We start from the raw sequence: 26,527 nt of genomic DNA, 5'->3' as shown, positions 1-26,527 counted from the left end.
AATGAATGAATAAATTGTTATCAATGAATTAAAAATGAAAAGCTGAAATGTCTTGAGGTCAATAAGTATTCAATCCCTTTGTTATGGCAAGCCTGAATAAGTTCAGGAGTAAAAATGTGCTTAACATGTCAAATAATCATTTTTTTGAATGACTACCTCGTCTCTGTACCCCACACATACAATTATCTGGAAGGTCCCTCATCTCTGTACCCCACACATACAATTATCTGGAAGGTCCCTCATCTCTGTACCCCACACATACAATTATCTGGAAGGTCCCTCATCTCTGTACCCCACACATACAATTATCTGGAAGGTCCCTCAGTTGAGCAGTGCATTTCAAATATAGATTCAACCACAAAGACCAGGGAGGTTTTCCAATACCTCACAAGGAAGGATTGATTGGTAGATGGGTAAAAAATAAAAAGCAGACATTGAATATCCCTTTGAACCCAGTGAAGTTATTCATTACACTCTGGATGGTGGATCAATACACCCCAGTCACTATAAAGATACAGACGACCTTCCTAACTCAGTGGATCAATACACCCAGTCACTATAAAGATACAGACGACCTTCCTAACTCAGTGGATCAATACACCCAGTCACTACAAAGATACAGACGACCTTCCTAACTCAGTGTATCAATACACCCAGTCACTACAAAGATACAGACGACCTTCCTAACTCAGTGGATCAATACACCCAGTCACTATAAAGATACAGGCATCCCTCCTAACTCAGTTGCCGGAGAGGAAGGAAACCACACAGGGATTTCACCATGAGGCCAATGGTGACTTCGAAACAGTTACAGAGTTTAATGGCTGTGATAGGAGAGAACTGAGGATGGGTCAACAACACAATAGTAACCTAATTGACAGAGTGAAAAGAAGGAAGCCTGTACAGAACACAAATATTCCAAAACACGCATCCTGTTTGCAACAAGGCATTTAAGTAAAACTGCAAAAAATGTGGCAATTTATGTCCTGAATAGAAAGCGTTATGTTTGGGGCAAATCCAACACATCCCTGAGTACCACTCTTTATATTTTCAAGCATTGTTGTGGCTGCATCATGTTATGAGTATGCTTGTCATCTGCAAGGACCAAGGAGTTTTTTAGGATAAAATGAAATAGAACAGAGCCTAGAGGAAAACCTGGTTCAGTCTGCTTTCCACTGGCAGATGAATTCACCTTTCAGCAGGACAATAACCTAAAACAAAAATACACTGCTTACCAAGATGACATTGAATGTTCCTGACTGGACTAAGTCGTTTTGACTTAACAATCATCTTGAAAATCTATGGCAAGACTTGAAAATGGCTGTCTAGCGATGCTCAACAACCATCTTGACAGAGCTAGAAGACATTTTAAAAGAATATTGTACAATCCAGGTGTGCAAAGCTTTTAGAGCAGGCGTGTCAAACTCATTCCACGGAGAGTCGAATGTCTTTGTTTTAGGTTTTTCCTTTCAATTAAAACCTAGACAACCAGGTGAAGGGAGTTATTTACTAATTAGTGACCTTAATTCATCAATTAAGTACAAAGGAGGAGCAAAAAACCCGCAAGACACTCGGCCCTCCGTGGAATGAGTTTGACACGAGACTTACCCAGAAAGACTCAACTGTAACCGCTGCCAAAGGTGATTCTAATACGTATCGACTCAGGGGTGTGAATACTTGTGTAAATGAGATATGTCTGTATTTGATTTTCAATAAATTTGCAAACATATCAGATTTTTTTCACCCTTTCACTTTGTCATTATGGGGTGTTGTGTGTAGATGGGTGAGAGGGAGAAACAAAGGCTGTAACAACAACAACAAAATGTGGAATAAGTCAAGGGGTATGAATACTTTGTGAAGGTACCCGTTCAGTAGTGCACTATTTCTGACCAGAACCCTATGGGCCCTGGTCAAAAGTAGTGCACTAGGGAATAGGGTGTCATGTGGCCCTATTCATTTACAATCTCAAGAGTGGCTCCCTACAACGTACTGTAGACAAACACCAGAGATGAGAACAACTCTTAAATTAACAAAAAAATGTACATACATACAAATAATTGCAATGATAAAAATAACTCTATAAAATAAGTATTTGGAGAAAGAGAAAACAATACAAATATACATATTTATATATTATTTTTGAAACATCCTCTATGGCACCTGTCCACAACATAACCTAGATTTAAACTCAAGCTTGCGAGTTAAAATGACTACAGTGAACGCCCCTAAAGTCATTCGATGTCGTGGGTACGCTGATCAGCAATTGCACTTTTTTTGTTATAGGAAGTTGCTTGGCAAGGGGTCAAATTAAGGTCAAACCCCTCAATTTGGTGGAATCTTTCTTCATAAAGGGAGATTATTATTTTTTCAAAGTGTGTGTGTGTGTGTGTGTGTGTGTGTGTGTGTGTGTGTGTGTGTGCGTGCGCGGACATCAAAAGGAGGAAGTGGGTGAGGTTTTAATACTGTCAAAAATATTTGACCGTTCCCAATTGGCCAATGAAATGCAGTGAGGTAGCATTAGGAGTTGTTTAAAAAAAATAATAAACAGTATCGTTACTGAAGAAGGAAAATAAAAAAAAACTTTTTATCGATTAAATAATATTAGTATAATTAATCTCTACCGTTTCACTATAGTGAGTTATAGAGACAGACATTATGTAGGTATGTGGACATGTTTTGATGGCTGCAGGGGACAAATATGCGCAACAAGGAAGCAATATCAGCTCATGCGTTGACAATATAACACACACACACACACACACACACACACACACACACACACACACACACACACACACACACACACACACACACACACACACACACACACACACACAGAGGAGAGGGAGGGTTTCCTCAGGCTCAATGTGCAACAGCTTAGTGCTTTAAAAAAAAAAATGGGTCTTCAATGTTGTTCTCTTGACAAAACAACACGGGGGGTATCTTGCGGTATCCGAAAACATGACAATTGCTCCGGCATCCAAGTGGTTCAGTTTGTGATGACTCGGCCAAAAGACACCATTTTGTGCTTCCTGGGAGCCCAGTTGAGACCGGCTGAAGAAGCATTGTGTCCTTGAGGGTTGACCGGTAGGTTGGTGGAAGACGGTGTGATCATGAAATCACTGCAGGACACAGTACTTCTTGTAGTCAGACTCAAAGTCCTCGTCCATGCTAGTGGTGTCGGCCATCTTCTTGCCGTCAGTCTTTGGCAGGAACTGAGAGAAGTCCACTCCCTTCTGCTCATAGAACAGGATGTAGGCAGAGTCCGTGTCCATCTCCTCCGAGTGCACTTCCTAGGGAGGACAAGGCAAACAAGCACGCACTTTAAAAATGTCTCGTTTTGTCTTCAAAAATGACTAACTGGTTTGCTAGATTAATTGTCTATTAGTCGAGGGTGTGTGTGTGTGTGTGTGTGTGTGTGTGTGTGTGTGTGTGTGTGTGTGTGTTCTTACCTTACAGCTGCTGTCGTTGTAACAGTACCATTTGTTGTTGGGGTTTTTGGCATAGGTCACATAGTGTCCTCCTCCCATGATACCTGAATGGCACTGTGGAGAGAGAGAGAGGGAACCTCCTATTACCTCCCATGATACCTGAATGGCACTGTGGAGAGAGAGAGAGAGAGAGAGAACCTCCTACTAACACAACATGGGCCCCGGTCAAAAGTAGTGCACTATATAGGGAATAGGGTGTCATTTGGTTCAGAGGCTTTCTAATCCCGAAGTATTAAGTAACTGTAACCCTCGCAAGGCTGCCGGCCCAGACGGCATCCCCAGCCGTGTCCTCAGAGCATGCGCAGACCAGCTGGCTGGTGTGTTTACCCACATATTCAATCAACCCTTATCCCAGTCTGCTGTTCCCACATGCTTCAAGATGGCCACCATTGTTCCTGTATCCTAGAAGGCAAAGGTAACTGAACCAAATGACTATCGGCCCGTAGCGCTCACTTCCGTCACCATGAAGTGCTTTGAGAGAGTAGTCAAGGATCATATCACCTCTACCTGCCACCCTAGACCCACTTCAATTTGCGCACCGCCCCAATAGATCCACAGGCGAAGCAATCGCCATCACACTGCACACTGCCCTATCCCATCTGGACAAGAGGAATACCTATGTAAGAATGCTGTTCATCGACTACAGCTCAGCATTCAACACCATAGTATTCTCCAAGCTCATCATTAAGCTGGAGGCCCTGGGTCTGAACCCTGCCCTGTGCAACTGGGTCCTGGACTTCCTGACGGGCCGCCCCCATGTGCCTTCAACAAATCTCAAATCTCCACTTCGCTGATCCTCAACACAGGGGCTCCACAAGGGTGCGTGCTCAGCTCCCTCCTGTACTCCCTGTTCACCCATGACTCCAACTCAATCATCAAGTTTGCAGATGACAACAGTAGTGGGCTTGATTACCAACAACGACGAGGCAGCCTATAGGGAGGAGGTGTGGAGTGTGGTGTCAGGCAAATAACCTCTCACTCAATGTCAACAAAACAAAAGGAGATGATCGTGGACTTCAGGAAACAGCAGAGGGAGCACCCCCCTATCCACATCAACGGGACAGCAGTAACGAAGGTGTAAAGTTTTAAGTTCTTCGGTGTACACATCACTGACAAACTGATATGGTCCACCCACACACACAGCGGGGTGAAGAATGCGCAACAGCGCCTCTTCAACTGAAGGCTGAAGAAATGTGACTTGTCACCTAAAACCCTCACAAATTTTACAGATGCACAATTGAGAGCATCCTGTCGGGATGCATCACCGCCTGGTACGGCAACTGCACCGCCCTCAACCACAAGGCTCTCCAGAGGGTGGTGTGGTCTGCACAAAGCATCACCGGGGGGCAAACTAGGTAGTAGTTGTGGAATTGTTAGATATTACTGCACTGTCGGGAACTAGAAGCACAAGCATTTCACGACACTCGCAATAACATCTGCTAACCATGTGTATGTGACCAATACAATGTGATTTGATTTTGATTTGATTCATATTCAACTAAATCAATCTTCCCGAGGCATAGGTTAGGAGGCTAAACTCCAAGCAGTTTTGGAAGCACTCACTGAAATTGCATATAAGTTGTAGATGTTCTCCAGGCTGTTGTCTCTTTGGTGCAGCTGGGCTGTTGCAGTGGTCTCTAGGTCCGTGCTGGGCTCCGTACTGGCCTCCGCGCTTAGTACCTCGTTGCAATGGCCACCGCTGTCCCCGTTCATCACGATGACATTACTGAGGCAGCTGGACGCATCTGTGGTGGACATCTCTGGCCCGCTCCTCACCCCGACCTCCCCAAAACCTCCACTCATCACCCCCACGAGCCCACCCTCCGTGTCCGCCTGCGGTGCTCCCTTCCTGGGCTCTGTGTCAGGGCCGCTTCCCCTCTCCCTGGTACTACCCTCCAGGTTCTCCTTGCTGTTGGAGAGGCGGTGCCGGCTGGCCAGCTGAGGGAGCCTGAGGCGGGTCTGTCTGTGGCCCGTGCCCCCTGGACTGCCTCCTCCTGTCTTAGGGCTGCTGCAGGGGCTGCTGGTACGGCTGATGAAGGAGGGAGGGGCTGACTTCCTGCCTGACGCTGGAGAGGCTGTGGAAACAGATGAAGAGAGAGAGAGGGGGGCTCAGTAAAACAGCTCGACCTAATCCTTCCTGGGTATATGGGGCTATGCGGTGTATCGTGTTGAACACTAACGAATATAAAGAAATACACGCTCTGGTTTCATTACCTCACTCTGAAGGACTGGTTTGTTTAACAACAGGAAATGATGATGACTTGGCAATCATCAAGCTAAATCAGGGACTTGGAATCAACAACTTGAATGACCGAAAAAGCAGCAAGATTCCATTGAGAGAGGAGTGCCTCAAATGGCACCCTATTCCCTATATAGTGCACTACTTTAGACCAGAGCCCTATGGGCCCTATTCCCTATATAGTGCACTATTTTAGGCCAGAGCCCTATGGACCCTATTCCCTATATAGTGCACTACATTAGGCCAGAGCCCTATGGGCCCTATTCCCTATATAGTGCACTACTTTAGGCCAGAGCCCTATGGGCCCTATTCCCTATATAGTGCACTACTTTAGGCCAGAGCCCTATGGGCCCTATTCCCTATATAGTGCACTACTTTAGGCCAAAGCCCTATGGGCCTTATTCCCTATATAGTGCACTACATTTGACCAGGGTCCATAGGGACTATGCACTAGGAACGGAATAGGGTGCTATTTGAGACGTAGACAGGATGACAGACCTTTGAGGATGTTGAGGAACCCAGCAGGGGCGGAGATGGAGGATACCGTTTCTTCTCCTCTTATCCTTAGTAGCTCCTCCCCCTCGCTGCGGCTCTGCAGACCGTGTAGCCCGTTAAGCCCCGCCTCCCGGGGAGCCAGGTAAACACTAGGGTCAAAACTCTCTCTGGGAAACTGGACGATCTTCTGAGACTTGATCCAGCGGCCGTTCACAAACTGGAACCTCTTCAGGTGTACTATCTGCAAATAAAGAACAATGTGAACTATTGAAACATTCGGATGTAGATACGTGTACAGAGACGTCAGGTAGCCCTAGCAGTTAGAGAGGTGAGCCAGCAGACGGAGGGTTGCCAGTTCGAAGCCAGAGTCCAACGGGAAAAAAATCTGCCCGGCAAGTGAGTTGGTAACCGGAGGGTTTCTGATATCAAATCCTAGATGCCATTGCCTGCCCATTGTGCCCTTCAGCAAGGCACTTAACCCCCTCCCCCCCACTGCAGCAGCTCCACAGTGTGGCAGCCCCACCCACCGCAGCAGCCCCCCCCCCACTGCTCCAAAACCTCTAATTGTATGTGTGTCTTTGGGAAGGGTTGGTTAAAAAGAGGAAGTCACATTTCAGTTGGACTTTCTGTGCAATTGACCAATAAAGTGATGTTCATCTTTCTGTTTACATTGTAGCGATGGTGGGCACTGTAGCGATGGTGGGCACTGTAGCGATGGTGGGTACTGTAGCGATGGTGGGTACTACAGCAATGGTGGGTACTACAGCAATGGTGGGTACTGTAGCGATGGTGGGCACTGTTGCGATGGTGGGTACTGTAGCGATGGTGGGCACTGTAGTGATGGTGGGTACTGTAGTGATGGTGGGTACTGTAGTGATGGTGGGTACTGTAGTGATGGTGGGTACTGTAGTGATGGTGGGTACTGTAGCGATGGTGGGTACTGTAGCGATGGTGGGCACTGTAGTGATGGTGGGTACTGTAGCGATGGTGGGTACTACAGCGATGGTGGGTACTACAGAGGTGGTGGGTACTGTAGCGATGGTGGGTACTGTAGTGATGGTGGGTACTGTAGCGATGGTGGGTACTGTAGCGATGGTGGGTACTGTAGCGATGGTGGGTACTGTAGCGATGGTGGGTACTACAGTGATGGTGGGTACTGTAGGGATGGTGGGTACTGTAGTGATGGTGGGTACTGTAGTGATGGTGGGCACTGTAGTGATGGTGGGCACTGTAGTGATGGTGGGCACTGTAGTGATGGTGGGTACTGTAGTGATGGTGGGTACTGTAGTGATGGTGGGCACTGTAGTGATGGTGGGCACTGTAGTGATGGTGGGTACTGTAGTGATGGTGGGTACTGTAGTGATGGTGGGCACTGTAGTGATGGTGGGTACTGTAGCGATGGTGGGTACTGTAGTGATGGTGGGTACTGTAGTGATGGTGGGTACTACAGTGATGGTGGGTACTGTAGTGATGGTGGGTACTGTAGTGATGGTGGGTACTGTAGTGATGGTGGGTACTGTAGTGATGGTGGGTACTGTAGTGATGGTGGGTACTGTAGTGATGGTGGGCACTGTAGTGATGGTGGGTACTGTAGCGATGGTGGGTACTGTAGCGATGGTGGGTACTACAGCGATGGTGGGTACTGCAGCGATGGTGGGTACTGTAGCGATGGTGGGTACTGTAGCGATGGTGGGTACTGTAGTGATGGTGGGTACTGTAGTGATGGTGGGTACTGTAGTGATGGTGGGTACTGTAGTGATGGTGGGTACTGTAGTGATGGTGGGTACTGTAGTGATGGTGGGTACTGTAGTGATGGTGGGTACTACAGCGATGGTGGGTACTGTAGTGATGGTGGGTACTGTAGTGATGGTGGGTACTGTAGTGATGGTGGGTACTACAGCGATGGTGGGTACTGTAGTGGTGGTGGGTACTGTAGTGATGGTGGGTACTGTAGTGATGGTGGGTACTGTAGTGATGGTGGGTACTGTAGTGATGGTGGGTACTGTAGTGATGGTGGGTACTACAGCGATGGTGGGTACTGTAGTGATGGTGGGTACTGTAGTGATGGTGGGTACTGTAGTGATGGTGGGTACTACAGCGATGGTGGGTACTGTAGTGGTGGTGGGTACTGTAGTGATGGTGGGTACTGTAGTGATGGTGGGTACTGTAGTGATGGTGGGTACTGTAGCGATGGTGGGCACTACAGCGATGGTGGGTACTGTAGCGATGGTGGGTACTGTAGCGATGGTGGGTACTACAGTGATGGTGGGTACTGTAGTGATGGTGGGTACTGTAGTGATGGTGGGTACTGTAGCGATGGTGGGTACTGTAGTGATGGTGGGCACTACAGCGATGGTGGGTACTGTAGCGATGGTGGGTACTACAGCGATGGTAGGTACTGTAGCGATGGTGGGTACTGTAGCGATGGTGGGTACTGTAGCGATGGTAGGTACTGTAGTGATGGTGGGTAATGTAGTGATGGTGGGTACTGTAGTGATGGTGGGTACTACAGCGATGGTGGGTACTGTAGTGATGGTGGGTACTACAGTGATGGTGGGTACTACAGCGATGGTGGGCACTGTAGCGATGGTGGGTACTGTAGCGATGGTGGGTACTGTAGCGATGGTGGGTACTGTAGTGATGGTGGGTACTGTAGTGATGGTGGGTACTGTAGTGATGGTGGGTACTGTAGTGATGGTGGGTACTACAGCGATGGTGGGTACTGTAGTGATGGTGGGTACTGTAGTGATGGTGGGTACTGTAGTGATGGTGGGTACTGTAGTGATGGTGGGTACTACAGAGGTGGTGGGTACTGTAGCGATGGTGGGTACTGTAGTGATGGTGGGTACTGTAGCGATGGTGGGTACTGTAGCGATGGTGGGTACTGTAGCGATGGTGGGTACTGTAGTGATGGTGGGCACTACAGCGATGGTGGGTACTGTAGTGATGGTGGGTACTGTAGTGATGGTGGGTACTGTAGTGATGGTGGGTACTGCAGTGATGGTGGGTACTGTAGTGATGGTGGGTACTACAGTGATGGTGGGTACTACAGCGATGGTGGGTACTGTAGTGATGGTGGGTACTAGTCTTGCTAGTCTACACCGTGTGTCATTGTTCTGACCAGTATAGGCGGTAGCCTCATTACATCTAACTACAGTAGACAGTGTGTGTGTCAGTGTTCTAACCAGTATAGGTATAGCCTCATTACATCTAACTACAGTAGACAGTGTGTGTGTCAGTGTTCTGACCAGTATAGGTATAGCCTCATTACATCTAACTACAGTAGACAGTGTGTGTGTCAGTGTTCTGACCAGTATAGGCGGTAGCCTCATTACATCTAACTACAGTAGACAGTGTGTGTGTCAGTGTTCTGACCAGTATAGGTATAGCCTCATTACATCTAACTACAGTAGACAGTGTGTGTGTCAGTGTTCTGACCAGTATAGGCGGTAGCCTCATTACATCTAACTACAGTAGACAGTGTGTGTGTCAGTGTTCTGACCAGTATAGGCGGTAGCCTCATTACATCTAACTACAGTAGACAGTGTGTGTGTCAGTGTTCTGACCAGTATAGGCGGTAGCCTCATTACATCTAACTACAGTAGACAGTGTGTGTGTCAGTGTTCTAACCAGTATAGGTATAGCCTCATTACATCTAACTACAGTAGACAGTGTGTGTGTCAGTGTTCTGACCAGTATAGGCGGCAGTCTCCACAGGTCCAGTTTCTTAGTGGCCAGGCGGTGGGTCTTGCACTTGGAGCAGTAGTAGAGCTCATCCTCTCCCAGCTCCTCCTCACTGGTGAAGGCCTTCAGACAACTGTCTAGACTGACGGGCTCAGCCTGGGCCCTGCGACTCTGCTGCACACTACAGTGCTCCTCTACTATCTAGAGAGAGAGAGAGACGGAGAACAGGGTTAGACTAGACAGACAGATGGGCCTGTGACTCTGGCTCCTCTACCATCTAGAGAGAGAGAGACGGAGAACAGGGTTAGAATAGACAGACAGACGGGCCTGTGACTCTGGCTCCTCAACTATCTAGAGAGAGAGACGGAGAACAGGGTTAGACTAGACAGACAGACGGGCCTGTGACTCTGGCTCCTCAACTATCTAGAGAGAGAGGCGGAGAACAGGGTTAGACGGGACAGATAGACAGACTGGGGCCTGCTCCTCATTACATTGCACCTCTACACGAACGAGAGAGAGGAGAGAGGAGAGAGAGAGATTGTTTTGATCACGCAGACTGGGATATGTTCCGGGTAGCCTCTGATAATAACATTGATGCTTACACAGACACGTTGACCGAGTTCATCAGGAAGTGTAATAGGGGATGATGTTCCCACTGTGACTATTAAAACCTACCCAAACCAGACACCGTGGATAGATGGCAGCATTCGCGCAAAACTGAAAGCGCGAACCACCGCATTTAACCACGGCAAGTTGACTGGGAATATGGCCGAATACAAACAGTGTAGTTATTCCCTCCGTAAGGCAATCAAACAGGCAAAACATCAATACAGAAATAAAATGGAGTCGCAATTCAACGGCTCAGACAAGACGTATGTGGCAGGGTCTACAGACAATCATGGATTACAAAGGGAAAACCAGCCACGTCGCGGACACCGACGTCTTGCTTCCGGACAAACTAAACACCTTCTTCATCTGCTTCGTGGATAACACAGTGCCACCAGACTGTTAAATATCCATCACTAGCCGGCTTCCACCCGGTTACTCAACACTGCACCTTAGAGACTGCTGCCCTATATACATAGACATGGAATCACTGGTCACTTTAATAATGGAACACTGGTCACTTTAATAATGGAACACTGGTCACTTTAATAATGGAACACTGGTCACTTTAATAATGGAACACTGGTCACTTTAATAATGGAACACTGGTCACTTTAATAATGGAACACTGGTCACTATAATAATGGAACACTGGTCACTATAATAATGGAACACTGGCCACTTTAATAATGGAACACTGGCCACTTTAATAATGGAACACTGGCCACTTTAATAATGGAACACTGGTCACTTTAATAATGGAACACTGGTCACTTTAATAATGGAACACTGGTCACTTTAATAATGGAACACTGGTCACTATAATAATGGAACACTGGTCACTATAATAATGGAACACTGGTCACTATAATAATGGAACACTGGTCACTTTAATAATGGAACACTGGTCACTTTAATAATGGAACACTGGTCCCTTTAATAATGGAACACTGGTCCCTTTAATAATGGAACACTGGTCCCTTTAATAATGGAACACTGGTCCCTTTAATAATGGAACACTGGTCCCTTTAATAATGGAACACTAGTCACTTTAATAATGGAACACTGGTCACTAATAATGGAACACTGGTCACTAATAATGGAACACTGGTCACTTTAATAATGGAACACTGGTCACTTTAATAATGGAACACTGGTCACTATAATAATGGAACACTGGTCACTATAATAATGGAACACTGGTCACTATAATAATGGAACACTGGTCACTATAATAATGGAACACTGGTCACTATAATAATGGAACACTGGTCACTTTAATAATGGAACACTGGTCACTATAATAATGGAACACTGGTCACTATAATAATGGAACACTGGTCACTTTAATAATGGAACACTGGTCACTATAATAATGGAACACTGGTCACTATAATAATGGAACACTGGTCACTATTATAATGGAACACTGGTCCCTTTAATAATGGAACACTGGTCACTATAATAATGGAACACTGGTCACTATTATAATGGAACACTGGTCCCTTTAATAATGGAACACTGGTCACTTGATTTATAATGTTTACATACTGCTTTACCCATCTCATATGTATATACTGTATTCTATTCTACTGTATTTAGTCAATGTCACTCCTATATTGCTCGTCCTAATATTTATATATTTAATAATTCCATTATTTTACGTTCAGTTGTGTGTATTGTTAAATATTATTGCACTGTTGGAGTTAGGAACACAAGCATTTCGCTACACCAGCAATAACGTCTGCATAATATGTGATGAGTGGATGGCATCTTTTCCTATAGGATCTAGTGACTCACCCTCTCCTGTGAGGTCTGGTAACGGAGGTGTAGGGCCGTAGGATCCCAGTCGACAGCTATGTAGGCGTTTTCTACCGAGGCCCTGTCCTCCGTACAGTCCACCGCACAGCCTCGACAGAACCTGAACACACACGGTAACACACAGTTGAGCAGAAGCCAAATGAGATCTAGTAACAGAAGTGAAGTGTGTTTTGATGATGCTGATGACGGAGGAGGCCACCTCACCTGTACCAGGGACACCAGGCACACGAGCTGCCATCCTTCCCCACCACTCTCAGTGTGAAGGGGTACTGGTAGCCCATACTGTCATCACTGTAGTAGGGGCATAACACACACACACACACACACGCACACACGCACACACGCACACACGCACACACCTTTATTGACAACCAGCAGGCAATCAAGATAACCATCACATCAAGGGGAGACTTGCAGACTAGCCCTGTGTGTGTGTGTGTGTGTGTGTGTGTGTGTGTGTGTGTGTGTGTGTGTGTGTGTGTGTGTGTGGGGGGGGGGTACTGACCAGTCCTGTGCATGGTTGCTGGCCTCCTGCGGGGGCAGAGGGCTGGCCAGACGGGCCACCTGTATCCAGACAGCATCGTACAGGTCCTTCTGACTGGTGTGAACCGTACAGGGAACGATCAGAGGCATCCCAAACAGACTGGCACGGTTCTTCTGACTGGACAGGAAATACAACTCCGTCCGGATCTACAGGAGGACATACAGGAAAGAAAAAAAGAACAGCCAAACCTCAAGGACCAAACATGAGAAAGGGGGGGGGGGGGACAGAGACCTCTAACAGTATTCATCACTTAAAAAAAATAAACAAGGGTCAAGTTTACACAGCGCGTCATGTCAAAGTTGCTAAATGTATTTCCTCATTGAAAATATACTTCCCACTAGGACCTCTGAACTGCACTCGTAGTACTATAGAGTACACTCTTAACTGCACTCGTACTACTATAGAGTACACTCTTAACTGCACTCATACTACTATAGAGTACACTCTTAACTACTATAGAGTACACTCTTAACTACTATAGAGTACACTCTTAACTACACTCATACTACTATAGAGTACACTCTTAACTGCTCTCATACTACTATAGAGTACACTCTTAACTACTATAGAGTACACTCTTAACTGCACTTGTACTACTATAGAGTACACTCTTAACTACTATAGAGTACACTCTTAACTACTATAGAGTACACTCTTAACTGCACTAGTAGTACTATAGAGTACACTCTTAACTGCACTCGTAGTACTATAGAGTACACTCTTAACTACTATAGAGTACACTCTTAACTGCACTTGTACTACTATAGAGTACACTCTTTACTATAGAGTACACTCTTAACTACTATAGAGTACACTCTTAACTGCACTCGTAGTACTATAGAGTACACTCTTAACTACTATAGAGTACACTCTTAACTGCACTTGTACTACTATAGAGTACACTCTTTACTATAGAGTACACTCGTACTACTATAGAGTACACTCTTAACTGCACTAGTAGTACTATAGAGTACAATCTTAACTACTATAGAGTACACTCTTAACTACACTTGTACTACTATAGAGTACACTCTTAACTACTATAGAGTACACTCTTAACTACTATAGAGTACACTCTTAACTACACTTGTACTACTATAGAGTACACTCTTAACTACTATAGAGTACACTCTTAACTACTATAGAGTACACTCTTAACTACACTCTTAACTACTATAGAGTACACTCTTAACTACTATAGAGTACACTCTTAACTACTATAGAGTACACTCTTAACTACTATAGAGTACACTCTTAACTACTATAGAGTACACTCTTAACTACTATAGAGTACACTCTTAACTACACTCGTACTACTATAGAGTACACTCTTAACTGCACTCGTACTACTATAGAGTACACTCTTAACTACACTCATACTACTATAGAGTACACTCTTAACTGCACTCATACTACTATAGAGTACACTCTTAACTACTATAGAGTACACTCTTAACTACTATAGAGTACACTCTTAACTACTATAGAGTACACTCTTAACTACACTTGTACTACTATAGAGTACACTCTTAACTACTATAGAGTACACTCTTAACTACTATAGAGTACACTCTTAACTACTATAGAGTACACTCTTAACTACTATAGAGTACACTCTTAACTACACTCATACTACTATAGAGTACACTCTTAACTGCATTCATACTACTATAGAGTACACTCTTAACTACTATAGAGTACACTCTTAACTACTATAGAGTACACTCTTAACTACACTCGTACTACTATAGAGTACACTCTTAACTGCACTCGTACTACTATAGAGTACACTCTTAACTGCACTCATACTACTATAGAGTACACTCTTAACTACTATAGAGTACACTCTTAACTACTATAGAGTACACTCTTAACTACACTCATACTACTATAGAGTACACTCTTAACTGCACTCATACTACTATAGAGTACACTCTTAACTGCACTCGTACTACTATAGAGTACACACTTAACTACACTCGTACTACTATAGAGTACACTCTTAACTGCACTCGTACTACTATAGAGTACAATTAACTTCTGGGCCACATCCTGACTGATGGCAGCCCAGTCTTGCATAATCAATGCTTGGAGTTTGCCAGAATTTGTGGGGTTTTGTTTGTCCACCCACCTCCTGAGGATTGACCACAAGTTCTCAATGGGATTAAGGTCTGGGGAGTTTCCTGGCCATGGACCCAAAATATTGATGTTTTGTTCCCCGAGCCACTTAGTTCTCACTTTTGCCTTATGGCAAGGTGCTCCATCATGCTGGAAAAGGCATTGTTCGTCACCAAACTGTTCCTGGATGGTTGGGAGAAGTTGCTCTCGGAGGATGTGTTGGTACCATTCTTTATTCATGGCTGTGTTCTTAGGCAAGATTGTACGTGAGCCCACTCCCTTGGCTGAGAAGCAACCCCACACATGAATGGTCTCAGGATGCTTTACTGTAGGCATGACACAGGACTGATGGTAGCGCCCACCTTGTCTTCTCCGGACAAGCTTCTTTCCGGATGCCCCAAACAATCGGAAAGGGGATTCATCAGAGAAAATTACTTTACCCCAGTCCTCAGCAGTCCAATTCCTGTCCCTAATGTTTTTCCTGGAGAGAAGTGGCTTCTTTGCTGCCCTTCTTGACACCAGGCCATCCTCCAAAAGTCTTCACCTCACTGTGTGTGCAGATGCACTCACACCTGCCTGCTGCCATTCCTGAGCAAGCTCTGTACTGGTGGTGCTCCGATCCCGCAGCTGAATCAACATTAGGAGACGGTCCTGGCGCTTGTTGGACTTTCTTTTGCGCCCTGAAGCCTTCTTCACAACAATTGAACCGCTCTCCTTGAAATTCTTGATGATCCGATAAATGGTGGATTTAGGTCCAATCTTACTGGCAGCAATATCCTTGCCTGTGAAGCCCTTTTTGTGCAAAGCAATGATAACGACACGTGTTTCCTTGCAGGTAACCATGGTGGACAGAGGAAGAACAATTATTCCAAGCACCACCCTCCTTTTGAAGCTTCCAGTCTGTTATTCCAACTCAATCAGCATGACAGAGTGATCTCCAGCCTTTTCCTGGTCAACACTCACACCTGTGTTAATGAGATAATCACTGACATGACGTCAGCTGGTCCTTTTGTGGCAGGGCTGAAATGCAGTGGAAATGTTTATTTGGCGATTCAGTTCATTTGCATGGCAGAGAGAGACTTTGCAATTCATCTGATCACTCTTCACAACATTCTGGAGTATATGCAAATTGCCATCACACAAACTGAAGCAGCAGACTTCGTGAAAATTAAGATTTGTGTCATTCTCAAATCTTTTGGCCACGCCGGTACAATCTCTAGGAACTCTACTTACCTGAAGTAAAGTTAAAATGTTTTCCTCGCTATAAAATAAACTTCTGAATCTGGCTTTTTGCCCGAACCGCACCATGTCCCTGCGGAGTTGAACAGTGTTAGACTTCCTGGTAGAAAGTCTCACGTGATGTACATGGTCTAACGACAGCACTCTGTTCAACACAGCAGGAATATGGTGCGGTTCGGACAAAAAGCCCGATTCAGAAGTTTATTTTATAGCGAGGAACACATTTTAACTTTACTTCAGGTAAGTAGAGTTCCTAGAGATTGGTACATGTGCATTTGGGTGACAGGAAACGTGTTAGTTTTTTTTGTGTAGCAGGCGATTTTGCGGTTGGGGTTATTTTCTCATCACTATCCAACAGAACGATGCACAACTCAGAGAGTCCTAATAATACGGACTCCTGATGTTGTGTCCCAAAACTACACACAAACACAATATCTATATATTCTGTGGTACCCACCATCTTTCTGTGCATGGCAATGATGTACCCAATGAAGGGGCTGTCCTGGACGGGGGGCACGTGTCCGTTGACCAGGGCTCTCTGCGTGGCCTCTCTGCAGGGCACCACAGCGCTGGGCATGCCGATGGGGATCAGACCAGGCTTACCGGCAGGATGCCCTTCCGCTGTCACCGCCACCCCATTAGCCACGGGCACAGGGGTGATGTCTGGAGAGGTGTCGGAGAGAGAGAGAGAGCGAGAACTTGTGTTACAGAAGGACATGTCAGAGAGCCTTCTGGGAAAAGATTGAGGAGTTAGGGTTACGTTCATAACGAGGAGGTACAAGGTGGCAGCTCCGGTCACTTCAGCTCCAATCGGGTCTAACGATCCCCACCACTGGTCACCGCGTGTCACAGTGACAACCTCTAGAACCAGCCGTGGGTTACATTCTACCAACCTCTAGAACCAGCGTGTGTTACATTCTACCAACCTCTAGAACTGACGTGGGTTACATTCTACCAACATCTAGAACCAGCGTGTGTTACATTCTACCAACCTCTAGAACCAGCGTCGGTTACATTCTACCAACATCTAGAACTGACGTGGGTTACATTCTACCAACATCTAGAACCAGCCGTGGGTTACATTCTACCAACATCTAGAACTGACGTGGGTTACATTCTACCAACATCTAGAACCAGCCGTGGGTTACATTCTACCAACATCTAGAACCAGCCGTGGGTTACATTCTACCAACATCTAGAACCGACGTGGGTTACATTCTACCAACATCTAGAACCGACGTGGGTTACATTCTACCAACCTCTAGAACCGCCGTGGGTTACATTCTACCAACCTCTAGAACCGGAGTGTGTGAAAGTGTAGGAGGTTCTCACCTGTCTGTGTTGGAGAGGAGAGGGAGGTGAGGGAGGTGGGGGAGCCTGGGACAGGGATCTCAAACGCGCACAGGAAGCCGTTCCCCGACAGACGCACCTTCTCGTTATCCTGAGGGAAGTTCTACCACACACAAAAACACACAATTACTACTCCCTGTGTTGCACTTGTGTGTGCGCATCAGTGTGTGTGTGTGTGTACATCAGTGTGTGTGTGTGTGTGTGTGTGTGTGTGTGTGTGTATCAGTGTGTGTGTGTGTGTGTACATCAGTGTGTGTGTGTGTGTGTGTGTATCAGTGTGTGTGTGTGTGTGTGTGTGTGTATCAGTGTGTGTGTGTGTACATCAGTGTGTGTGTGTGTGTGTGTGTGTGTGTATCAGTGTGTGTGTGTACATCAGTGTGTGTGTGTGTGTGTGTGTGTGTGTGTGTGTGTGTGTGTGTGTGTACGTGTACATCAGTGTGTGTGTGTGTGTGTACATCAGTGTGTGTGTGTACATCAGTGTGTGTGTGTGTATGTGTGTGTGTGTGTGCACATCAGTGTGCGTGTGCGTGTACATCAGTGTGTGTGTGTGTGTACATCAGTGTGTGTGTGTGTGTGTACATCAGTGTGCGTGTGTGTGTGTACATCAGTGTGTGTGTGTGTGTGTGTGTGTGTGTGTATCAGTGTGTGTGTGTGTACATCAGTGTGTGTGTGTGTGTGTGTGTGTGTGTGTGTGTGTGTACGTGTACATCAGTGTGTGTGTGTGTGTGTGTACATCAGTGTGTGTGTGTACATCAGTGTGTGTGTGTGTATGTGTGTGTGTGTGTGCACATCAGTGTGTGTGTGCGTGTACATCAGTGTGTGTGTGTACTTCAGTGTGTGTGTGTGTGTGTGTGTGTACATCAGTGTGTGTGTGTGTGTGTGTGTGTGTGTGTACATCAGTGTGTGTGTGTGTGTGTGTGTGTACATCAGTGTGTGTGTGTGTGTGTGTGTACGTACATCAGTGTGTGTGTGTGTGTGTGTGTGTGTGTGTGTACATCAGTGTGTGTGTGTGTGTGTGTGTGTACATCAGTGTGTGTACATCAGTGTGTGTGTGTGTGTGTGTGTGTACATCAGTGTGTGTGTGTGTGTGTGTGTGTGTGTGTGTGTGTGTGTGTGTGTGTACATCAGTGTGTGTACCTTGATGTTGGAGGTGTGGACCTCAGCCAGTAGTATCTGTTCTGGTTTCAGACTACACAGTTCACTCAGCTGTTTCTTCAGGCCGGTGTACTTGTCATCCATGTTGAGCCTCAGGCCGAACCGTACAGGGGTAGAACCATCCAGCATAATGACTGACAGACAGACGAGACAGAGAGACAGACAGAGAGACGAGACAGAGAGAGACAGACAGACAGACAGACAGACAGACAGACAGACAGACAGACAGACAGACAGACAGACAGACAGACAGACAGACAGACAGACAGACAGACAGACAGACAGACAGACAGACAGACAGACAGAGAGGCAGACAGAGAGGGGAAATGCAGTCACATCAGGAAGTGAATAGACATGTGTACATTTCCCATGGACTAATATTGTCTATGAGGATATGCTTTGCTGCTTTTGAGGTGTCGGGAGAAGAGCCATTGACCCGCACCATTCCAGGGTAAAGAAGCGTGTAGGAAAATTCATTACTGACCCCTCCCACCTGTTAGTACAACAACTCTCCTCTGTTCAGGTTAATTAAGACCAAAACCAAGTCACCAAACGGCAATCTGGTCCACAGAGATCAAACCCTCCTCCGCCCCTTTCCAGGGACCCCACCCCACCAGGGTATTGAGTCCCAGGTCCTCACCAGTGATCTCCAGGTGCATGGAGCTGTCCATGGGGAGGGGTAAAGACAGGAAGTTGAAGGGGTCGAAGCGGGCGCTGATGTGACCACACGTCTTACACTTGACCTGGGACTTGAGCTGGCCGTGGAACAGATCCACCACGATGGAACGGTTCCTCAGCAAGTGGTTCTCCCACGCCTGACGAGGAACACACACACGGAACCATAGAGAGATGTAAAACACACACACACGGAACCATAGAGATATGTATAACACACACAGCAAGTGGTTCTCCCACGCCTGACGAGGAACACACACGGAACCATAGAGAGACGTAAAACACACACAGCACTAATCCTGCTAATCCCTCGTAGGATCTCACACACACACACACACACACCTTTATCCTCTGTCCATAACGTGAACACCAATACACACGCCACAGGTTATCCACTCTTTAAGAAATGTTTAGTGGATCAATTTTTGACTCTTTCCTCTCTCCTGGTCTCTAGTCATCTAAGATGGACTGTCCACTCTCCCCTGGTCTCTAGTCACCTAAGATGGACTGTCCTCTCACCTGGTCTCTAGTCTCCTAAGATGAACTGTCCTCTCACCTGGTCTCTAGGGACCTAAGATGGACGGTCCCCTCTCCTCTCCCCTGGTCTCTAATCACCTAAGATGAACTGTCCTCTCACCTGGTCTCTAGGGACCTAAGATGGACGGTCCCCTCTCCTCTCCCCTGGTCTCTAGTCTCCTAAGATGGACTGTCCCCTCTCCCCTGGTCTCTAGTCACCTAAGATGGACTGTCCTCTCTCCTGGTCTCTAGTCTCCTAAGATGGACTGTCCCCTCTCCTCTGGTCTCTAGTCATCTAAGATGGACTGTCCTCTCTGATCACCCCTGGTCTCTAATCACCTAAGATGAACTGTCCTCTCACCTGGTCTCTAGGGACCTAAGATGGACTGTCCCCTCTCCTCTCCCCTGGTCTCTAGTCACCTAAGATGGACTGTCCCCTCTCCTCTTCCCTGGTCTATAGTCACCTAAGATGGACTGTCCCCTCTCCTGGTCTCTAGTCACCTAAGATGGACTGTCCCCTCTCCTGGTCTCTAGTCTCCTAAGATGGACTGTCCCCTCTCCTCTGGTCTCTAGTCATCTAAGATGGACTGTCCTCTCTGATCACCCCTGGTCTCTAGGGACCTAAGATGGACTGTCCCCTCTCCTCTCCCCTGGTCTCTAGTCACCTAAGATGGACTGTCCCCTCTCCCCTGGTCTCTAGTCACCTAAGATGGACTGTCCCCTCTCCTCTCCCCTGGTCTCTAGGGACCTAAGATGGACTGTCCCCTCTACTCTCCCCTGGTCTCTAGTCACCTATGATGGACTGTCCCCTCTCCTGCTCTCTAGTCACCTAAGATGGACTGTCCCCTCTCCTCTCCCCTGGTCTCTAGGGACCTAAGATGGACTGTCCCCTCTCCTCTCCCCTGATCTCTAGTCACCTAAGATGGACTGTCCCCTCTCCCCTGGTCTCTAGGGACCTAAGATGGACAGTCCCCTCTCCCCTGGTCTCTAAGGACCTAAGATCAGGGATGGGCAACTGGGGGCCTGTGCAACTGAAGGCCCTCTGATAAATTTCCCCCAAAACATTTATTGGGGAACTTTCTCAGGGAAAATAAAGGTTGATTGATAATACATGTTGGTTGATAGGCTGTGTGTGTAGATGCCTGTGTGTGTGTGTGTGTACATGTTAGATTGGTTTGTTGATTGAACTCTGACCTCTGATGCGACCTCCCAGTCGGGTCGTCCGTTGCTGTCCTTCAGCTCTACGTAGGGTTTCTCATGCACCCTGTTCAGGTCCTCATGGAGCCCGTCCAATAGGAAGGCCAGGAGCTCCTGACTGTCCTGCTGCTGGAAGCCGTTGAACCGCGGGGCGTACTTCGCTATCGTCCACTACAGGGGGCGGTAGTGAGACAACCACAGTCAACACAAACAGAACAATTCTGATATTTTTTTTTTTTACACAAAATTGGTCTTTGACAAATTGACAAATCACATCAGATCTTTAAGAGCCGATCTGATTGGTCAAATGACTAATTAGTGAAAAGAAATATGCAAATTGGGCTGTCTGTGTAAAAGCAGCCATATGGAGACACAAAGTTAGAGGTAACGGTAACACAGACATAACCACATATTAGTCAATTAATTCACGTGGAGTCAATAAGGCCAAAAATAATTTGGACAAGCTATCGTCCACTACAGGGGGGAGAATGGAAACAAAGATATTAAGGTAATAGCTTCCCAGACATCTACTTTACTATCGCCCACTACAGGGGGGAGAATGGTAACAAAGATAATAGCTTCCCAGACATCTACTTTACTATCGTCCACTACAGGGGGGGAGAATAGAAACAAAGATATTAAGGTAATAGCTTCCCAGACATCTACTTTACTATTGTCCACTACAGGGGGGAAAATGTGCAGTGTCTTCTGTAAGTACATTGAGTAGCCAGCCAGGAGACTTCCAATTCATTTTAAAATAAAAAAAGCTCTATGTTTGTAGCCTCTGATACATTCTAATGACTTGATACCATCTGAAATACACAGAGAAATTATGGAATACTTTAATGACTTTTTATCTCCCAAATTGGTACAAATTGTTACGGTACAGAGTAGAAATTGATACGACTTTTACAATTTAAATGATTGAAAATGTATGATTTCAGTGTGTTAGTTAGTTGTTTTGGAGATCGTCTAGGTCTATACGATCTATATCTATGATATCTATGATCTATTATATCTATATCTATTATATCTATGATCTATTATATCTATATCTATGATCTATTATATCTATGATCTATTATATATATGATCTATTATATCTATATCTATGATCAGGACTATTTTCTTAGTAAGATAACCTTTAACATAAAACCTGTATTTTCTTGATATTTACAGTCATATTTACAGTTCTACTGCAACATATGAATGGTCACAATGATGTTCGTTCTTCATATTATGTTTATTGGCTCTGCTGCTTTGTAAAGAATTCGTTTTTAACTCACTTGCCTAGTTAAATAAAAAAAATTAAAAAAATCATGACATTACCTTTTAAAATCATGACATTACCTTTTAAAATCATGACATTAGCTTTTAAAATCATGACATTAGCTTTTCAAATCATGACATTAGCTTTTCAAATCATGACATTAGCTTTTAAAATCATGACATTAGCTTTTCGAACCTTTAATCAGTATTATTTGTGTCATATTTAGGACGACAATGAGGATCTCCTCTATCTACTGTTCTGGCAGTGAGGACAGACCATCGGCAGTGAGGACAGACCATCGGCAGTGAGGACAGACCATCGGCAGTGAGGACAGACCATCGGCCGTGAGGACAGACCATCGGCAGTGAGGACAGACCATCGGCAGTGAGGACAGACCATCGGCCGTGAGGACAGACCATCGGCCGTGAGGACAGACCATCGGCCGTGAGGACAGACCATCGGCAGTGAGGACAGACCATCGGCAGTGAGGACAGACCATCGGCAGTGAGGACAGACCATCGGCAGTGAGGACAGACCATCGGCAGTGAGGACAGACCATCGGCAAGCTACAAAGCTACATAGTACAAGCTACTGTCCACTTACAGGGAGTAAGGAAATCCCATCCACTGTTGTTGTGACGATCCATGCCAGGATTTATAAACTCACCCGGAGTTTGAGAGGAGCAACGTTCCTCTGTGTTCCACTCCACAGCTCCATCAGCAGGTCTCCGTAGCATTTAGCCATGTGACCTCGCATCCCGATGGGGTTGGTTCTGGACACAAAAAATAACAAGTCAGTGATGCTATTGATAAAATAATGTATATGTTGAAAGATAATGATAAAATAATTCCACTCTGAAACCTTATAATTGTATGAAATTGATTAGAATCGTACAATTATAATCTGATGATGTGTGTAGTTTTAGTCAGAATTAGATTAAACAATGTATCTGTATAGTGGAAAAACACAGACTGTCTGAGCAAGGCGTAGCTTAGGATTTGAAATTGTATGTGTGTGTGTGCGTGTGTGTGTGCGTGTGCGTGTGTGCCGAAGAAAAAAAACAGAACAGTTATTAAACTGTGTTTGGACCGACCTGGCTAGGCCTCTGAGGAACTTACGATAGCATAGGGAGTACTTCTCAAGGTTTCCCTAATCTCCGGGGAATGGACCTGTCGGCTAGGTAGTGATACACAGTGGTGAGAACTACGGAGAAGGATAAAACTCACCTACTGTCTGTGTGGAAGTATGTGCACAGCTATAAAATGGATGTCTTTGTATAATGGACGGAAGAACGTTCTCATGAAAAAACTGTACTGTATCTTTTTGCATAAGCTGAGTCTTTGACTAATTATTATTATACCCATGGTCTTACAGATCTCGGGGATTGGTCAGAGCTATTGATTGTTTATTATTATACCCATGGTCTTACAGATCTCAGGATTGGTCAGAGCTATTGGTTGTTTATTATTATACCCATGGTCTTACAGATCTCGGGGATTGGTCAGAGCTATTGATTGTCAGTTGTTATCATTGGGATTGAAAATTCTCGTGACAGCTATCCAACAAGCTGTACACCTTTTCACGGACGCACACAGGGACACACACACACAGGGACACACACAGGTACACACACACACACACAGGGACACACACACAGGGACACACACACACAGGGACACACACACACAGGGACACACACGCACACAGAGACACACAGCTAGCTACCTGTTGAGTTCATAGAGGTGTCTTCCTGAGATGAAGTAGTCAGTCAGAGGCGTGGTGTTGCTCACACACTGGATACTAGAGTTCATAAAGCACGTGTTGCCTAGGTTACTGAGGCCCGTGGCACCCTTCTCCGTAGCAACTGGGGGGAAGACATGTACAGTATTACATACATGTTTGAAAGGTTTTAGGAGAGAAGGGGAGGAAGGTTATAGAGACATAAATCTAACCTTAAATACTGAAAGTGAAAGCTCTTGATAACTGCATTGTAAATGTATGTAACTGATGAACTGGTAGAAGGTGGCTGTGACTGTAAAGTGGGACGATGACGATGAAGATGACGATGAAGATGACGTACCTTTATGTCGGTCCATTGTACTGCTGTTAGCGATGAAGGACATCTCTTCTGGCCAGCTCATGTCTTTGTTCCGAACTAAAAACACAAGATGAAGGTTTTTACACATCAATGACTTACAGTACTAAAGACTACTTTTAAATCTTCTCTTTTTAAAATCAGACATTTTCCAGTCAGTCCATTTTTTTTTTTTTTACATTTCAACACACTCGGCAAACTCAGCAGTCAGATAAACATTTTAATTACTGTGCTGAAAAGTCGTTTTGAACGTACCTTCGATAACTAAGTGCTGCTCGTCCTGGATCTTCAGGCCCTCCAGAGTGTGGTCCTCGTCATCCAGCAGGGTCAGATAGTTCTGGGGGGGAGGAGAACCGGGTCAGATAGTTATGGGGGGGGGAGGAGAACCGGGTCAGATAGTTCTGGGGGGGGAGGAGAACCGGGTCAGATAGTTCTGGGGGGGGAGGAGAACCGGGTCAGACAGTTATGGGGGGGAGGAGAACCGGGTCAGATAGTTCTGGGGGGGGGGAGAACAGGGTCAGACAGTTCTGGGGGGGGGGGGGGACTGGGTCAGACAGTTCTGGGGGGGGGGGGGGGGGGACTGGGTCAGATAGTTCTGGGGGGGAGGAGAACCGGGTCAGATAGTTCTGGGGGGGAGGAGAACCGGGTCAGATAGTTCTGGGGGGGAGGAGAACCGGGTCAGATAGTTCTGGGGGGGAGGAGAACCGGGTCAGATAGTTCTGGGGGGGAGGAGAACCGGGTCAGATAGTTATGGGGGGGGAGGAGAACCGGGTCAGATAGTTATGGGGGGGGAGGAGAACCGGGTCAGATAGTTATGGGGGGGAGGAGAACCGGGTCAGATAGTTCTGGGGGGGAGGAGAACCGGGTCAGATAGTTATGGGGGGGGAGGAGAACCGGGTCAGAAAGTTATGGGGGGGGGGGGGGGGGAGAGAACCGGGTCAGACAGTTCTGGGGGGGGGGAGGAGAACCGGGTCAGATAGTTATTGGGGGGGGGGGGGGGGGGGAGAACCGGGTCAGACAGTTCTGGGGGGGGGAGGAGAACCGGGTCAGATAGTTATGGGGGGGGGGGGAGAACCGGGTCAGACAGTTCTTGGGGGGGGGGAACCGGGTCAGATAGTTATGGGGGGGAGGAGAACCGGGTCAGACAGTTCTGGGGGGGAGGAAAACCGGGTCAGATAGTTATGGGGGGGGAGGAGAACCGGGTCAAACCGGGTATCTCTCTCTCACACACACACACACACACACACACACACACACACCTCGCTGTTGTAGAGCCACAGCCTCATGTCCTCGTCTTTGATGCGTAGCCTCCGAGACAGGTACAGGTGGATGTCCTTGATGGTGCCCACGCGGCTGAAACAGCCTGTATAGGCCAGGACACGCTTCAGAGGAGCGTTGGGGGAGGGCACGTTCCCTGGAGGGGGAGGAGGAGGGAGAGGGAAAGAGGGCGAGGGAGTGAGAGAGGGGGAGGGAGGAGAGAGGGGGATGGAGGAGAGAGGGGGAGGGAAAGAGGGGGAGGGTGTGAGCGAGGGGGAGGGAGGAAGAGGGAGGAGAGAGGGGAAGGGAGTGAGCGAGCGAGAGGACAGGGGAGAGTGAATGGACAATGAGGTGGGAGAGAGAGGGGAGAGGGGGGAGAGGGGAGAGGGGGGGGAAGAGAGAGAGGGGAGAGGGGGGGGGGGGGGAGAGGGGGAGGGAGGAGAGAAAAAGGAGAACACTCCAGCCTTTAATGAACTATAAACTCATCAGAATTACTGAAAAGTCCTGTAATATTGTAAATACTCTTGCCACCCAGACTCACGTGAACTTTAAGAAAATGAGTTAATTAAATCAAGACATTATTACAAGAGTTAAAGAGTAGTTCAGCTCAGGTAGGATTAGGTGTAAGGAAGCAGCAAGAAAGGGTGTTTTTAGATTAGGTCATTTAATTAATACAGACCCGAGTCATTACATTTAAAAAAAGCCTCCGATCAAAGAAGGCAACAAAATCTATATTAGTTTCAGTTAATAAACAATTAATAAAAAACAAAATGGA

General features: G+C 46.4%; 1 protein-coding gene across 3 annotated transcripts in view; it reads right to left on the bottom strand.

Moving 5' to 3' along the window:
* Positions 1 to 1,819: 1,819 nt before the first annotated feature.
* The window catches only part of LOC110503264 (ubiquitin carboxyl-terminal hydrolase 32), a 93,448-nt gene continuing 68,740 nt past the window's right edge, over positions 1,820 to 26,527 (bottom strand). For 2 of the 3 annotated variants that reach the window (XM_036961645.1, XM_036961646.1), the window contains exons 17-34: positions 25,755 to 25,909; positions 24,751 to 24,832; positions 24,481 to 24,555; positions 24,126 to 24,264; positions 23,067 to 23,172; positions 21,128 to 21,301; positions 19,383 to 19,557; positions 18,725 to 18,876; positions 17,570 to 17,690; positions 16,695 to 16,900; positions 12,842 to 13,026; positions 12,541 to 12,627; positions 12,316 to 12,436; positions 9,919 to 10,110; positions 6,229 to 6,466; positions 5,055 to 5,566; positions 3,453 to 3,545; positions 1,820 to 3,293 (exon numbers count right to left, since the gene is read on the bottom strand). In XM_036961645.1, coding sequence (XP_036817540.1) covers positions 3,120 to 3,293; positions 3,453 to 3,545; positions 5,055 to 5,566; positions 6,229 to 6,466; positions 9,919 to 10,110; positions 12,316 to 12,436; positions 12,541 to 12,627; positions 12,842 to 13,026; positions 16,695 to 16,900; positions 17,570 to 17,690; positions 18,725 to 18,876; positions 19,383 to 19,557; positions 21,128 to 21,301; positions 23,067 to 23,172; positions 24,126 to 24,264; positions 24,481 to 24,555; positions 24,751 to 24,832; positions 25,755 to 25,909 — 2,987 coding nt within the window. In that variant the 3' untranslated portion in view covers positions 1,820 to 3,119. Of the gene's footprint in view, positions 3,294 to 3,452; positions 3,601 to 5,054; positions 5,567 to 6,228; positions 6,467 to 9,918; positions 10,111 to 12,315; positions 12,437 to 12,540; positions 12,628 to 12,841; positions 13,027 to 16,694; positions 16,901 to 17,569; positions 17,691 to 18,724; positions 18,877 to 19,382; positions 19,558 to 21,127; positions 21,302 to 23,066; positions 23,173 to 24,125; positions 24,265 to 24,480; positions 24,556 to 24,750; positions 24,833 to 25,754; positions 25,910 to 26,527 lie in introns of all 3 variants that reach the window. The other variant, XM_036961647.1, reaches the window with a different exon arrangement.

Source organism: Oncorhynchus mykiss, chromosome 24, assembly GCF_013265735.2.
Source record: "Oncorhynchus mykiss isolate Arlee chromosome 24, USDA_OmykA_1.1, whole genome shotgun sequence".
Taxonomy (NCBI): domain Eukaryota; kingdom Metazoa; phylum Chordata; class Actinopteri; order Salmoniformes; family Salmonidae; genus Oncorhynchus; species Oncorhynchus mykiss.
The sequence above is the reverse complement of the archived record's forward strand: the minus strand, read 5'-3'. Positions and strand labels throughout refer to the sequence as shown.